This window comes from Drosophila persimilis, unplaced genomic scaffold (assembly GCF_003286085.1).
Source record: "Drosophila persimilis strain 14011-0111.01,24,50 unplaced genomic scaffold, DperRS2 tig00000002-arrow-pilon, whole genome shotgun sequence".
In the NCBI taxonomy this organism is placed as follows: Eukaryota; Metazoa; Arthropoda; class Insecta; order Diptera; family Drosophilidae; genus Drosophila; species Drosophila persimilis.
In genome coordinates, this window is record NW_020825289.1 from 5,377,719 (window position 1) to 5,390,730 (window position 13,012).

The 13,012-nt window shown below is 46.6% G+C and overlaps 2 protein-coding genes and 1 pseudogene across 3 annotated transcripts; all 3 read right to left on the reverse strand.

The window, feature by feature from the left end:
* Positions 1 to 80: 80 nt before the first annotated feature.
* LOC6590194 (zinc finger protein 277) lies at positions 81 to 1,529 on the reverse strand. Its single transcript, XM_002015715.2, has 2 exons — positions 1,280 to 1,529; positions 81 to 1,223 (listed from the first exon to the last, which is right to left on the reverse strand). Exons 1-2 carry the CDS (start codon positions 1,527 to 1,529, stop codon positions 130 to 132), a joined length of 1,344 nt encoding a protein of 447 aa, XP_002015751.1. The 3' UTR covers positions 81 to 129.
* Positions 1,530 to 2,257: 728 nt separating this feature from the next.
* On the reverse strand, positions 2,258 to 3,502 carry LOC6590484 (annotated as a pseudogene).
* A 123-nt stretch (positions 3,503 to 3,625) lies between these two features.
* On the reverse strand, positions 3,626 to 9,764 carry LOC6590485 (putative inorganic phosphate cotransporter). 2 transcript variants are annotated; one of them, XM_026986809.1, is made up of 4 exons: positions 9,336 to 9,764; positions 5,390 to 5,526; positions 4,236 to 5,327; positions 3,626 to 4,161 (listed from the first exon to the last, which is right to left on the reverse strand). In XM_026986809.1, the coding sequence occupies exons 1-4, from the start codon at positions 9,415 to 9,417 to the stop codon at positions 3,997 to 3,999; spliced, it is 1,476 nt and encodes a 491-aa protein (XP_026842610.1). In that variant the 5' UTR covers positions 9,418 to 9,764; the 3' UTR covers positions 3,626 to 3,996. The 2 variants fall into 2 exon arrangements, with proteins under 2 accessions (XP_026842610.1, XP_026842611.1); XM_026986810.1 differs by lacking the exon at positions 9,336 to 9,764 and adding an exon at positions 6,650 to 6,753.
* Positions 9,765 to 13,012: the final 3,248 nt, after the last annotated feature.

The window sequence follows — 13,012 nt, forward strand, 5'->3', positions numbered from 1 at the left end:
GCTAGAGACGATATATCGATTAAATATACCGTCCGATACTTAGAAATATACCATCTCATTTTCAAAATATACCGCAAATATACCGATGAAAACAAAAACTGTTTTAATAATATCTCTAAAATATACATTTTATATCTTGAAATTCTCTAATGATAACGACTCCGCATCCTTGTTGACTTGCGCCAGACTGTCCTCGGAAATGATGCGAACCACATCGGTATCAGGCTCGTCGCCCGTTGAATCGTCCAGGACACACAACAAGCCATCATTTTCCATGTACGGGAAAAAAAACTCTGGCTTGTCCCAACTGGATCGCTCACCGATACCGCAATGAGACTCCTGGGCCATGTGTTCGGTTAGCAAGTCGAGATCATCATACTGGATGTCACAGCTAACACAGCGACGCATGCACAGCTGGCGACGTATATAGTTGACCACCTTGACGCGCTGATAGAAGTTCAGTGCGCTGGTGGCGACATCGAAATCCAAGCTATGGGCATCTATCATGTGCTGTTTGAGGCCAGCGAAATGGTCGCCGAAATGCGGGCAGTAGAGACACTTGAGCGAATGTGGCTCGCCATCCCCGGCCCAGTCAGACCAGTCCGAATCATGCTCGCCCTCCGAGTCTGGACGAGCAAAGTGCTTGTCAAAGTCCATGTTTTCCACGTCTGCGGAGACTGACCCGGAGGGCTGTCGTCGTTTCTGGTGCAGCTGCTTTCGAGGTGCCGGAGCCGGGGCCCGATTGTAGTTTATTAGGAAGTACTTGTCGTACTCGCGGCGATTGGGATTGATGCGCTTGTGCCCCTTCTTGCGCATATGTTCCTTCAGCGTGGTTCTATCCTTGAAGACCTTCTCGCAGTACAGGCAAATCAATTGGTTCAAATTTGCTTCCAGCTGGTCGAGCAGCTCATCCACATAGACCAACTTCTCGGGCTTTCCCACCAGCAGAAAGTGCTTGTCAAACAAGTGATCCAGGTAGTCGGCCCTAAGGCCCTTGATTACGGTTCTGCAGAAAAGACACTCCTTGGAGAAGTTCCGGTCCGTGAGCTCGAAATGGTGTCGCTCCAGGGCGGTTTTCAGTCGCTCCTCACGCAGTCGCTGGCGAAGCTCGTAGTCCTGCGGCAGTATATCACAGAGCAAATAATATTTCTCGTTTCTGGCATATGTTCCATCGGGCAACTGGTCCAGGAACATGGTCGTGCAGTATTGCTCGAATTCATGGCCTGAAAGACACCAAATTATATAAAAGAATCACTCAAAAGGCATTTTAGGCGCGCACTATGAAACTCTTTTTGCCAGTATTGCAAATAATCCTCCAACAGCGCGATATCCTCCACATCGGCGATGACCAGCCGATGCTCCAGATACAGGTGCGCCAGGCAGTCGTCTTTGTCAGCGGGAAATATATACACCTTGTCGCATTTCAAGCACTTTACGACCGTGTTTGCCGAGGGCTTCAGTACAGAGCTGAATTTATTTTCCAATTTGGGTGCAACGTCTTCTGGTACGGTGTCCACCGCGTGCTCCATTTTTTATTTGTCAACAAAACAACAAAATATATATTCAGTCACCCTCAGAAATATACCGAAATATACCGTCTCAATATACCGATTAAAAAACGAGCTTAGCCCACTTAAGCCCCTTTATTTAAACGTGAGTTAAGCCGCCAAAAAAAAAACTATTTTCGTGGAAAGTTTTTCAAAGCCACCGGTCGACAATGTGCTAGAAATTCTAAAAATGATCGTAGTGGTGTGAAAATGTGTGATCTATACATGAGATCTTTAAAACAGCTAGCATTTTATGTAATTACCACCAGACGGCGCTGGCTGCACAGGTAAACGTCATGTACAAATATCACTTGCTTATTTTCGATTCGCATATTCTTTATAGATACACTTCGATGTAAGGATTTATTTTAACTGATGATGGTACATGATATACGGTGATACAGTTATAACTTTATAGAATCCTGAGCTACGAAAGCAGATAAGATATCATTCTTATGGCAGTTATACTTACTACATGCCTAAGGAATGTAGTTGCTCATAGACACCACTTCTATGGTCGCTATGGCCCTTCTCAAGAACATCCTTTTCCTTATGGCTGTGGCGCCATACTTATATATTTATAAGTATTCCCATCCACCCAATTGTTCCTCTGAATCTTCAATATTCGAATCCATTTCCTTAATACAGTTGTCAAATCCGCATATTATTCCAAGAATGCGAGACAAGTCACACAGAACCGACAGTAAATTTTACTTTCGGCGTTCGGCCGAAAGTTTTTTTTTTCCAAAGTTCGGCGACAGATCCAGGTGGTTCATGTTGAAGCCCAAGTAAGTGGCGCCGCTCATTCCAACGGTGAAGCATAGCAGGACCACGGCCAGGGTGGACTGGTCGGCCCTCACATACCCCAGACCGATGATTGTGATCATGGGGATCCATAGACCAATCGTGTTGAACAGCTTGCGACTGGTCCCCGTGGAGATGCAGTTGCGGTTGTTCAATTGGGCCGACATCGTTGAGAAGACGAAAGACATAAAGAGCATGCTGACGTAAGGAAGGGACGAGAGCACGGCGTTTGACTTGATGTCCTTGCCAAGGACGCTCTTCATGTAGCTTGGACACTCTGTCAGGAGTGTCCAGAAGCCCCAGTTGAAGACGCTGTGCGAAACAATTAGGACCAGAAACGGGGGCGAGCTGAAGATTCGGAGCAAAGGGGTCTTCAGTTCCGTTTGGTTTACTTGCCCGGACAGCGCAAGTTCAATCATCGACCTCTCCTCCTGCGTTATTCTTTTGTACTGCGACGGACAGCTGGCGCCAAAAATGAAATACACGATCGCCCATATTAAGCCGAATCCATCCACCCAGCTGATGAGGCAGCCAGCTGTCCACTGATTGCCAGCATGATGATCGTGCCAAATGCATTGCCTGTATAGGCGCACGTGCCGAGCGTGGCGCGCTCCTTGGCCAGCATCCATTTGGACAGGATCGTGTGGACGGATGGGAAGACCACGCCCTGGCACAGACCACACGCCACACGCAGAGCGCAAACCGCTTTCCAGTCTCCAATTTACACGCGGAGGGGCGTGAGGATAGTCAGCAGCGAACAGACGGGGAGGCCAGAAAGGAACATTATTTTGCCACGAAATTTCTTGGCATGTTGGCCAGCCGGCACCTGGGTGACCACATAACCCCAGAAGAAACTGCTCAGCAACAGAGCTCTCGTCTTCTCCGCCCAGTCGTATTCCTATTAATAGGAATGCGAACCTATCCTGTGGTTCGCATGAAGTGAGGTTTACTTATCGGAAAGTCGGGATTCACGGAGGCCGAATCTGTCATGGCCACGACTGCCACAGATAGATTGACACGAAGGGCGTAGGTTACTGACAGGCCCCAGAAGATCAGAACCACCTGCCAATGACGCACTCCTCGTCCTGAAATACAAAGGAGTCAAGCACTAACATGTCTATGGAGACCTAATAAGTATTTTAACCTGACATCTCAGAGCAATAGATATGAACGTATTCTGATCAATAATGCATGTATGTATGTCAAGGCCCACTGGATGAGGTTGTGGCGGTCTCGTTCCCCCTACCGCTTTGTAGAATCAAACCATCTTGTGGTTTTCTTTTCACATGCTTTAGCTGTAGTCTGATACAGCACACATATAGTACAATATAATTATTATTTTCGCCTCACTTTGTGAGTGCCCTTACATAATTAGTCACTATAACTAAACCTAAGACGAGGGGAACGCGAATACAGAATACAGTAACGAATAGTTTACAAATATACAAAAATATACACGGAGCGCGAATTAGTTCGGACAATGCGAAAATGCATTGGATAGCGCTTCATTGCGCAATTAGGATTGACAGTTGGCCGACCACCGGATCGGATCGGATCTGATCGGATCCGGTTCGGCTGGGTTTTGGTGGAAAACTGAACTAGCTGACTAGCGGTTTCTCTTCACATTTCGCTAAATTCGTCGGTGTTAGTGCTGCGACTCCACCTGAGGCGTGGAGTTGCGCCTGGGCTTCACCGGGGGATCGTTCCAGGGCTGCACTTCGGCCTTACCGAAGATCACGAACAGCCCGTTGCCCACCAGGTAGAAGCCAGCGGCAATGAAGAATACTATGCGCCACAGATCGGGATCTTTCTGTAAAGAACAACACAACAGAAAAACCGAATCAGTAATTGAAGGGAGGTGACAGGTGTAGCCGAGTATCTTACCTCATCGGTGACAATGACACCAACCACTAACGGGGCGATTATGCTCATGATATTGCCCACGCAGTTGGTGATGCCCATTAGGATGCCGGCAAAGTTCGGCGACAGATCTATGTGGTTCATGTTGAAGCCCAGGTAAGTGGCGCCGTTCGTGCCTACGGTGAAGCAGAGCAGGACAACGGCCAAGGTGCCCTGGTCCGCACCCGTATAGCCCAGTCCGATAAGCGTGACCATAGGGATCCAGGTTCCAATCGTGTTGAACAGCTTGCGACTGGCGGCTGTGGAAATGCAGTTGCGGTTGTTCAACTGGGCGGATATAGCGGAGAAGACGAACGACATGCAGAACATGCAGAAGTAGGGAAGGGACGAGAGCAGGGCGTTCGACTTGATGTCCTTGCCCAGGATGTTCTTCATGTAGCTGGGAATCTCAGTCAACAGGGTCCAGAAGCCCCAGTTGTGAGTGGAGTGCGCCACGATCAGCACTAAGAATGAAGGCGATGTGAATATGCTCAGCCAGGGTGTACGGGGTTGCGGCTGCTCCTTTGCCTGATCCTGTACAGTGGCCACTTCACCGGCCTGCGCCATTTCAATCAGCTTCCGCTCCTCCGACGAGATGCTCTTGCACTCCGACGGCGAACTGGCGCCCCAAAGGAAGTACACGACCGACCATACGCATCCGACTCCGCCTGAGATGTAGAAGATGCTTGGCCACCCAGCCGATGAGGCAGCCAACATTCCACTGGTGGCCAGCATGATGATCGTGCCAAACTGATTGCCCGAATATGCGCACGTGCCGAGCGTGGCGCGCTCCTTCGGAGGCGCCCACTGGGATAGGATAGTGTGCGTGGATGGGAAGACCACGCCCTGGCATAGACCCTCGACCACACGCAGGGCACACACCAATTGCCAGCCTCCAAACTTGGCGCAGAGGGGCGTTAGGATGTTCAGCACCGAGCAGATGGTGAGACCTGAAAGGATCATCACTTTGCCACCGAATTTCCTCGCCAGCTGGCCAGCCGGCACCTGTGTGACCACATAGCCCCAGAAGAAACTGCTCAGCAGCAGGGATTTTATCTTATCCGACCAGTTGTACTCCTAAAAAGCAAAAGAGTTAGCTAGGTTTCGAGCTGACGTTGGTGCCAGTGAAGTTTACTTACAGGAAAATCCGGATTTGCGGAGTTTGAATCAAGCATGGCCACCACGGCCACGGATAGGTTGACGCGCTGGGCATAGGCCACCGTCAGGGCGCAGAAGAGAAGAAAGACCTGGAAGTGGCGTACTCCCAGACCGGAACCTGCAACAAAACGTAATCGATTAGGAGGTGCGGTGGGTAATCTGATCATCGACTGCGCACTCCATTCAGTTCAATCAATCGATTTGCTATCAGCTATTGACCGCGCTATCTGCGCCATGAATGGTTCTGGATGGGTTTTTATATTTTTGTAGAAGGCTGTAGGTCACCTGTAGGTCGCTTGCCTGTTGAAGTCTGTCCAAGATTTGGAATAGCTTTTGCGTTTCGGCCCACTTAAACTGGCTACAGCTGGAAATAGATTTATGGCAGACACTGTTCAAGCTCTACCCCTTTTTCGGGTTTATTTCTTCTTCTGTGATTGCCGTAATTTAACTAAAATTTATCATCCCTTATCTGGCAGACAGGCGACTAGGAGATATAACTATTTGCCTTTCTATTTGCGGCTTGGAACGCTTCTGGTCTCTGGATTACGTGGCGGATTCTTGCGGAAAAATTCCATTCATTCATTCATTCTGCGAATGGCGCCGAAATGGGGACCCCCCACCCCTTTAAGATCTCTCCCAACAGTTGAATCTATCTGCCTTTATATATGTATATTTAACTATTTCTTTGTTAGTTTAATCTCAAGTGAGTCGGCTGAGATTAGTATGGCCATAAGTGGGTGGTAAACTAGCAGTTACAATTGCTTTTGAGTCCAGATTTTACGGCATTTACAAGCACCAGGATTTACCCATGCTGGAACACACCCACTTTTCATTCTTCTGTCGAGGGGCTCGTCTTCTTTGGATATTCTTATCTCCAACGGATAAGAGAATCAACGGTATCGAGTCCCATCATGGCGCTGCATCTGGCTCGTCAGAACATGCAATTTCGTGATGATGCCTGAGTAAATTATGAGGTTTAACTGAGAGATTCTTGAGGTTACACTGAGCAGAGAGCATCTGAAAAGCGATTTGTGCATCAATCAAAACAAAACCATTAAAAAGAGAGAATCGCAGGGCCCTGCTTCAAGACTTTGTGTTGGATCTTAAGGACTTGTAGTAGGCTGATTGTGGTATGCTGCGAGAGTGATTGAATTTATTGAGAAGTACAGGTTCTTGTAATAGTCACTTTAAGAAACCCTTTGAGCATTGAAAGGACATCATATTCAAAGAATAAGACCCACCTTCATCCTCGAAACGACGATTCTTCACGGTGTTAACCATAATGGGATTCGTTAGCTCTGAACTCAAAAATTACAGGTTTGCTCTGTCTGGCACAACTTTTCACCGCGAAGCCCGTTCACTAACTGATGGATACTTGATAGAGCATCTAACAGTGCTACCAGTTCTGTACGCAAATAGTCAGATCATCTAACCAGCAGCATCTCGGTATCTGTATCTGTATCTGTGTATCTGTGTCTCTGTCTATCTGTGTGATTTGTTAGTTGTGAGCAAATGAGCGTGCAGCTTCCCAAAGTTACCCCCAGAACCGTGCCACCCCCTACATAAGCTTCGGGGCGTGTAACGCTTCCAGTCGGGCTTATCAGCCGTATGTCATCCATTGCACCTTAAGGCCCCCAGTGCTGTAACCAATTCTGGTATTCTGGCATTACGTATACATCGCTGATAACGGGGGGCTATCATTTGGTCAAGGCATGGCCGGGGGGCTACTTTGAGCCTCTGTCAGCTTTCAATCTCCAGATCCGATCAATCTGTGTTCGATTTATAGTCGGCCAGTTTTGAATCGCTTCATTGCTGTTGCCGTTAGCTTTGAACTTGAAATCGCGCCGGTTGGGGAGCTTTTTATTCGCTCAAAAAGTTTAATCGCAAAAGCTGCGCTGCTCGCTGAAAGCTTCATTTCATTGTTTTGGTTTACTACGGTGTGCACCCGATAAAGGGGAAGTATGGAAGTCACGCAATTACAGATGCAATTATCATTCAACTAATTCTGAATTGAAATTCAAATTGTAATCGAATTTGTGTCAGTACTTGGAGTGCTTCACTTTCCCACACCACGCCGTTGGGTACCGTACCCCAGTGATGAATGGATGGACGAATGATGAACGAGGTGTCGACTGGACGTCTTGACACGCTTATTGTGTAAATTCATCAGAGCTTAACCGACTTATCATCGAGCGCCGCTGGCTGATAACGATTTTAGCCATTCGACCAGAGGCAGAGTTTCCCCGAACGACTTTCAAATGTCCAGTCAACAGATAGCCCGTGCCACTCCATATCACACCTGTCATTGGATGGGGGTCGCACAGGGACTGCTTTCGAGTGGTTGTGGAATCCGAAACTGATGTCACAACAACCTTAGACAAGAGCCGTGCGTCGGATTGCTTATCAGAGGAACTCTTTGGGCGACTTTCGATCAAGCAGCAACAAAAAAAAACAGACGGAGCCGGTTTGCTTGGATCCTCCCCTATATGGGGTGGCTGGCACTGGGCACTGGCACTGTGGAGTGGTGAGGAGGGGGATAACCTTCCCTTCTAGCTGATTTGTGACCAGAGTTGCGGTGCTGCCTGGAGCCGGATGTCAGCCTTGTCTCGGTTGGGGGCGCCATGGCGCCTACCTTGCCAATTTGAATATTTAGTGAAAATTATTTAAATACTGCATATATGACAATTACATAATCCAGAGTTAGTTGTTTATTTCGAGCGCACTCGAGTAATTTATGCTCTGACGGAAGATTTCCCCGGTTTTTGTCAAGTGTTAATGAATCTGAATGCAATTACACGCAGCTCTAAAAAAAGATTTTGCAAGTCGCAAATCAGTTCGGTTATAAGAATCGCTATACGGATATACGCATATTTAATTAGCAGATCGCCTGTCCCTTTCGACGGCCAAAAGGTTTCAGTTCACGTTTTGCTTCTGTTCAATTTCAGCTATTCAGCTCAATTTCCTCCTGTGGAAAGCGGTTTGGTTTAGTCAAAGCAGGAACATAATAGGAAATATGCGAGATTTATGTTTTCGCCTTATACGCCTTACACGCAGCCTGCTACCGAGCCGACTCTAATTGTTCAAAGAACGTATCTCCTATCTAAATCTCTAGTCGACGCTGCTGTTGTTTTTGTTTTTGTTTTTTTTTTTTGTTTTTGCTTAGTTTAGTCGCCGCTGCCACTGCCGCTGCTGACGTTGCTCATTAGCCGCCGGTACGCGTACTAAACTGGATTCGCGTTAGACTGTCTGTCTGTGGCGTATTGGAGCATTCTTTGTGTGTTTTGTTGCTCTGTTTCACACACGGAGTGGAGTGACTGACAGACACCCAAACAAACTCGGAATAACTGAAAGATTACCGGTGATCGGTTCGTATCTGTGTGCACTATACTGATATACTGGCAGTTGTCGGCTTTCCACTGGACTCAAATTTGCATACGAACTTTGATGATTTATATTTATGGGCTGTGCGAGTGCAAACAAATGCCAGCTTCCTGTCTGAGGCGCCACTCCAGTTCCAGGTATTGATATATTCATATGTATATATCTACGTTTAAGTCCCTAAGATTGGGGAATACCATTTAAATATGTACCATAAAGCAGATGCACATTTGGTTTCTTAGTTTGTGGGCTTGGAGCCGATAGCACTAGGCCATTAAAAAGAACAGGCGCAAGACCAGACTGTCACCGACTGGCACTTCAGATTTAATCCCCCTACCACCTGAAAAGCGATTCTTTTATGTAATCGAACCGCAGTTGAGGGCTACAGTTAATCAATAGTAACATTGTGTTTGCTATTGTGACAGAACCGCCATAATTTGTCCTTCCTCTAGCCAAACACCATTTTAAAATCTGATCTAACTTTCCTGATATTTTCCAATATTAATTTTGTATGGAATTGATTCCATATTCCATTGTGGTTCCACTTACCTTTGGCCTCGGCCTCATCATCCTTCTTGGGGTTCTTCAGGTCCATGGAGTCGTTGCTCCCACCACAGCACATCAGCTTCATGTTTAATGTCCTATTTAATTCCTACTAGATCCTACTATAAGGGGTAAATTCGTGGAGCTTCGTTGAGAATTGTTGGGGGCTGTTGGAGGTTGTGGGTGTTATTTTAGCACTTCTATGGTTCGTCGCTCTTAATGTGGCGTAGCAATTCAGTCTCTCCGCCCGCTCACTGCTGGCCAGCAATTCGATCTGATTCGGTTTCGATCGAGGAAAATGTGAGCATATTAACTACTGTTCCAGGTGCCACAACAAAGCAATTGCTGCTGTTTCTATTTCTGTTTCAGTTCGATTTCGGTTACGATTCTCTGCCGCTCGACGGATGCTACCGTTTAGTACCGCGCTCTCGCCACAATTTCAGACCGACTGAACGCTGAATCGGCGCTGGGACTCCATTTATACGGTGTGGCTGGGGGTTGTGCTGTAGCGCCGGCGCGAGCCGCAAGCCCCGAGCCGCTGGCTGGCCAGCGATCGAGGCACTCAAACACGCTCGGGGCGGCGGACGTCACTGGAGCAGAGCTCTCGACTCTGCCGAGAAAACCCAGGGAGGCCACTTACGCGCCCCGTGGACAGCCCGTGAGGTGTCTAGGTGACAGTAGGTACCTATGTACATACCTATGTACATATGTACTTATATCCGTCGCGAATCGAATCTTATCAGAATCATCTATAGATTACACTTAGTACAAGAGACCAGGGCATGCCCACGAGCTTGTCAGGGACAGAATACATGTATATAAGACCATCCGTTCAAGTGTTTGAACCTCGCACTCGCACCCAATCGAAGGAGTCCCATATGATGCTCTTGACATAGTGATATATTTGTATGTATCAGCGCCTTAGGGGCCCAGAAGTGATATGAAATCGTGCTACCCCCAAAAGACACCGAAGCCACCGAAATGGGACAATGGAAAATTTATGGCTACGAGGTTTTTTATTTTGATTTTTGAATGAATGAAACTTTGGGTAAACGAATTGAATTATTGCTCGGGAGTTACGCTCAGAGGGAACCCCGAAAACAATCCAACAAAGTGTGGCCGAAACAAAAAAAAACAAAAACTGGTTAAACGATCACCTGCCCTACTCGTGGATGCCACCGAGTTCCGAGAGCTATGCTCGAATCATAGCTGGCATTCAGAGGAGTGAGTGGATTGCTCTTTGCATTACATTACCCCCGGCAGGGCAGGCAGAGTAAGAGTCGATCACTTTCACTTTCGCATTGGGAGCTTTAATAAGTTCTGAATAGTTTTGAACACAATACTCTCTCCCCACGGCCACTCACTCCCCTCTGGTTGGACAGTTACTATGTGTTATTTAAAAATTCTTAGCTATGCATAGTTCATGCCTGGCTGATCCAATGGAATTCGTTTTGGTTCTGATTCCCTAGATCTCTCTCGCTCTCTCTCTCCCTCTGATTGTGTTTTGCGACTACTAGCAACCTTTTTATTGTTGCTGCCAACGTGTGTTTTTTTTTAGAGAATAACTGGAATTTCTTGCAGTTACCAATGGATATACATACTACGTATGTACGTGGCAAATCCAGCTTCTAATCTTTGCTTTAGTCGTATTTACCAACTCGACTCTCACTTTGACACCATTTACTGCCCCAAATGAAAGTTCGATCTGATCTTAGGAGGTGCAAACGAAGTGTAAAACTGCTTTAGATAGCCCCCCCCAAAAGGTGACGCACTTTCAAACACCCTTCAGCCACACGCTCGGCTCATGTCGAGCCATATGCAAAACAAATGTTAATCTCGGTTCTACTCTTAAGACGCTAAACAATGGGACACTAAAATCAAACATTGTGATAAGCGGTCTTAAATCCTCTCTACTTGATGCGGACCGGACGAGTCCGAGGGGTAGGAGGGTTTGCTAATCCAATTGTCGTGATGCTTCTGGCTTGCGGTCTCACTTAGCAAACATGTTAAAGCTCATTGGGGCACACTGAGCCTCTCAGGATTTTATTGATGGATTTGTCACGATATCAAACCAGCTCTAACAGTCACAGTCGATTTATTTATGTGTAAGTTCTACTCATTTAGTAGAACTGAGCGTAAGGGAGGTCCAATGAGCTTCTTATAGGGAATATTGAATTTTGCAGCATACTTCTGGGGATCATATTTACAGCAAAGGATTAAGGATAATCAGCTGATTAAAATCGTATTTTCAACTATAAATGTCCTTTAAGTGTTTCAAATATCCCTTAAATTCTTTAAAACCGTCTGAATTCCTATAAGTCAAGTTGTATATTCCTATAAGCCCTTAGGGTATTGATACTGACCCACTACCCGAATGTTGTTTCTGATTTACAGATCTCGTGCTTGGCACGACTGACCGCAAACGACGTTTGTTTGTAGATCAATAAATGTGTTTGGATCAATAAAGTATAGTCTTATATCGATTGTAGATTTGTATGTTAATGGGAAGCCTCCCATTTCGCGACTCTTCCGCTGCCAAATGATGCTGCAGATTTTACTTATCGTTCTCCTAGACGTCACCCTTCCCTGCCACCCTCTACGTATGTATATAAAACTTCCAGCAAAGCAAGCCTCAACACGCTATTCTCTGGTAATACATTTGTAGGTATATCTAGCACAGATGGATGCTAGTGTTTTAGTTTTTCACGTGTCATGGGGGCTGGCATCGGTGACGGGCGCAGAATTAGTGCACACAATAATTGCCAGTCAATGCAATTACACATCCTCCAGTAGATATTAGTGGGAGCAGCTGTTTGACGGACTAGTAATTACATTCTGGACATATTTTTTACAACACAGCACTACAGAATGAACAGTTGTAAATGCAATTCAGATTTATTTGTGTTTACCTCAATCTCTACCTCCCTCCCACTCTCACTCTTTCTTTTTGTATCTGTTTTAGCTTTCGAATCGATTGCATAAGCTCCCCCACACTCGATTCATGATCGAGAGTTTTTCCCTAGTAGTTCTAATATGCGAAACGTGCCGTTTCAGCTTGAACTTGACCATAGACAAGTCAGGCTCGACTTGAGTTCCTCAATTCCTGAGTACTCCACCCCCCACTCGGTCACATGTAAATTCAAGTTCAAGTGCCTGTCGCACTGTTCAATGGGAAGTCTGAATGGAACAGACTCCCGCTAAATTGGCAAGCTCTGCTAGGCCATGCCGAAAACATGTCAAGCTGCGATGAGTAGTGTATTCGATGTTATGGTACCTGGCCATAAGCGAGCGGCGGGTCGTTGCGCATGCTAATTGCCGTCTGATATGGCCGATTTTGTCTGGCCATTAACGCGCAACGCGATCGACCAGCAAGATGACATTGATTGGGCCGTACAACTTCCATCGACTTCCCTTCCCCCTCTGGAACCCCCCTTAGAACTTAACTATTCTACTCTTGATTTTTGCGGTCTCTCAACCAATCTCATTATAAATTTCCAACATTCGTGGGGGATTCTCGCTGGGCTGGGATTTCTCCGAATGCAAAATTGATCAGCAATGAAATTAACATTTACTTTCGTACAGAAATCAGAGCTGATTTCGTGCTACGTTGACATAGGCCCGTCGGCACCTTGTCGACGTCAGAGCGAAACTTCGCATCCATTAAACAGCACTTGCTAACTGAT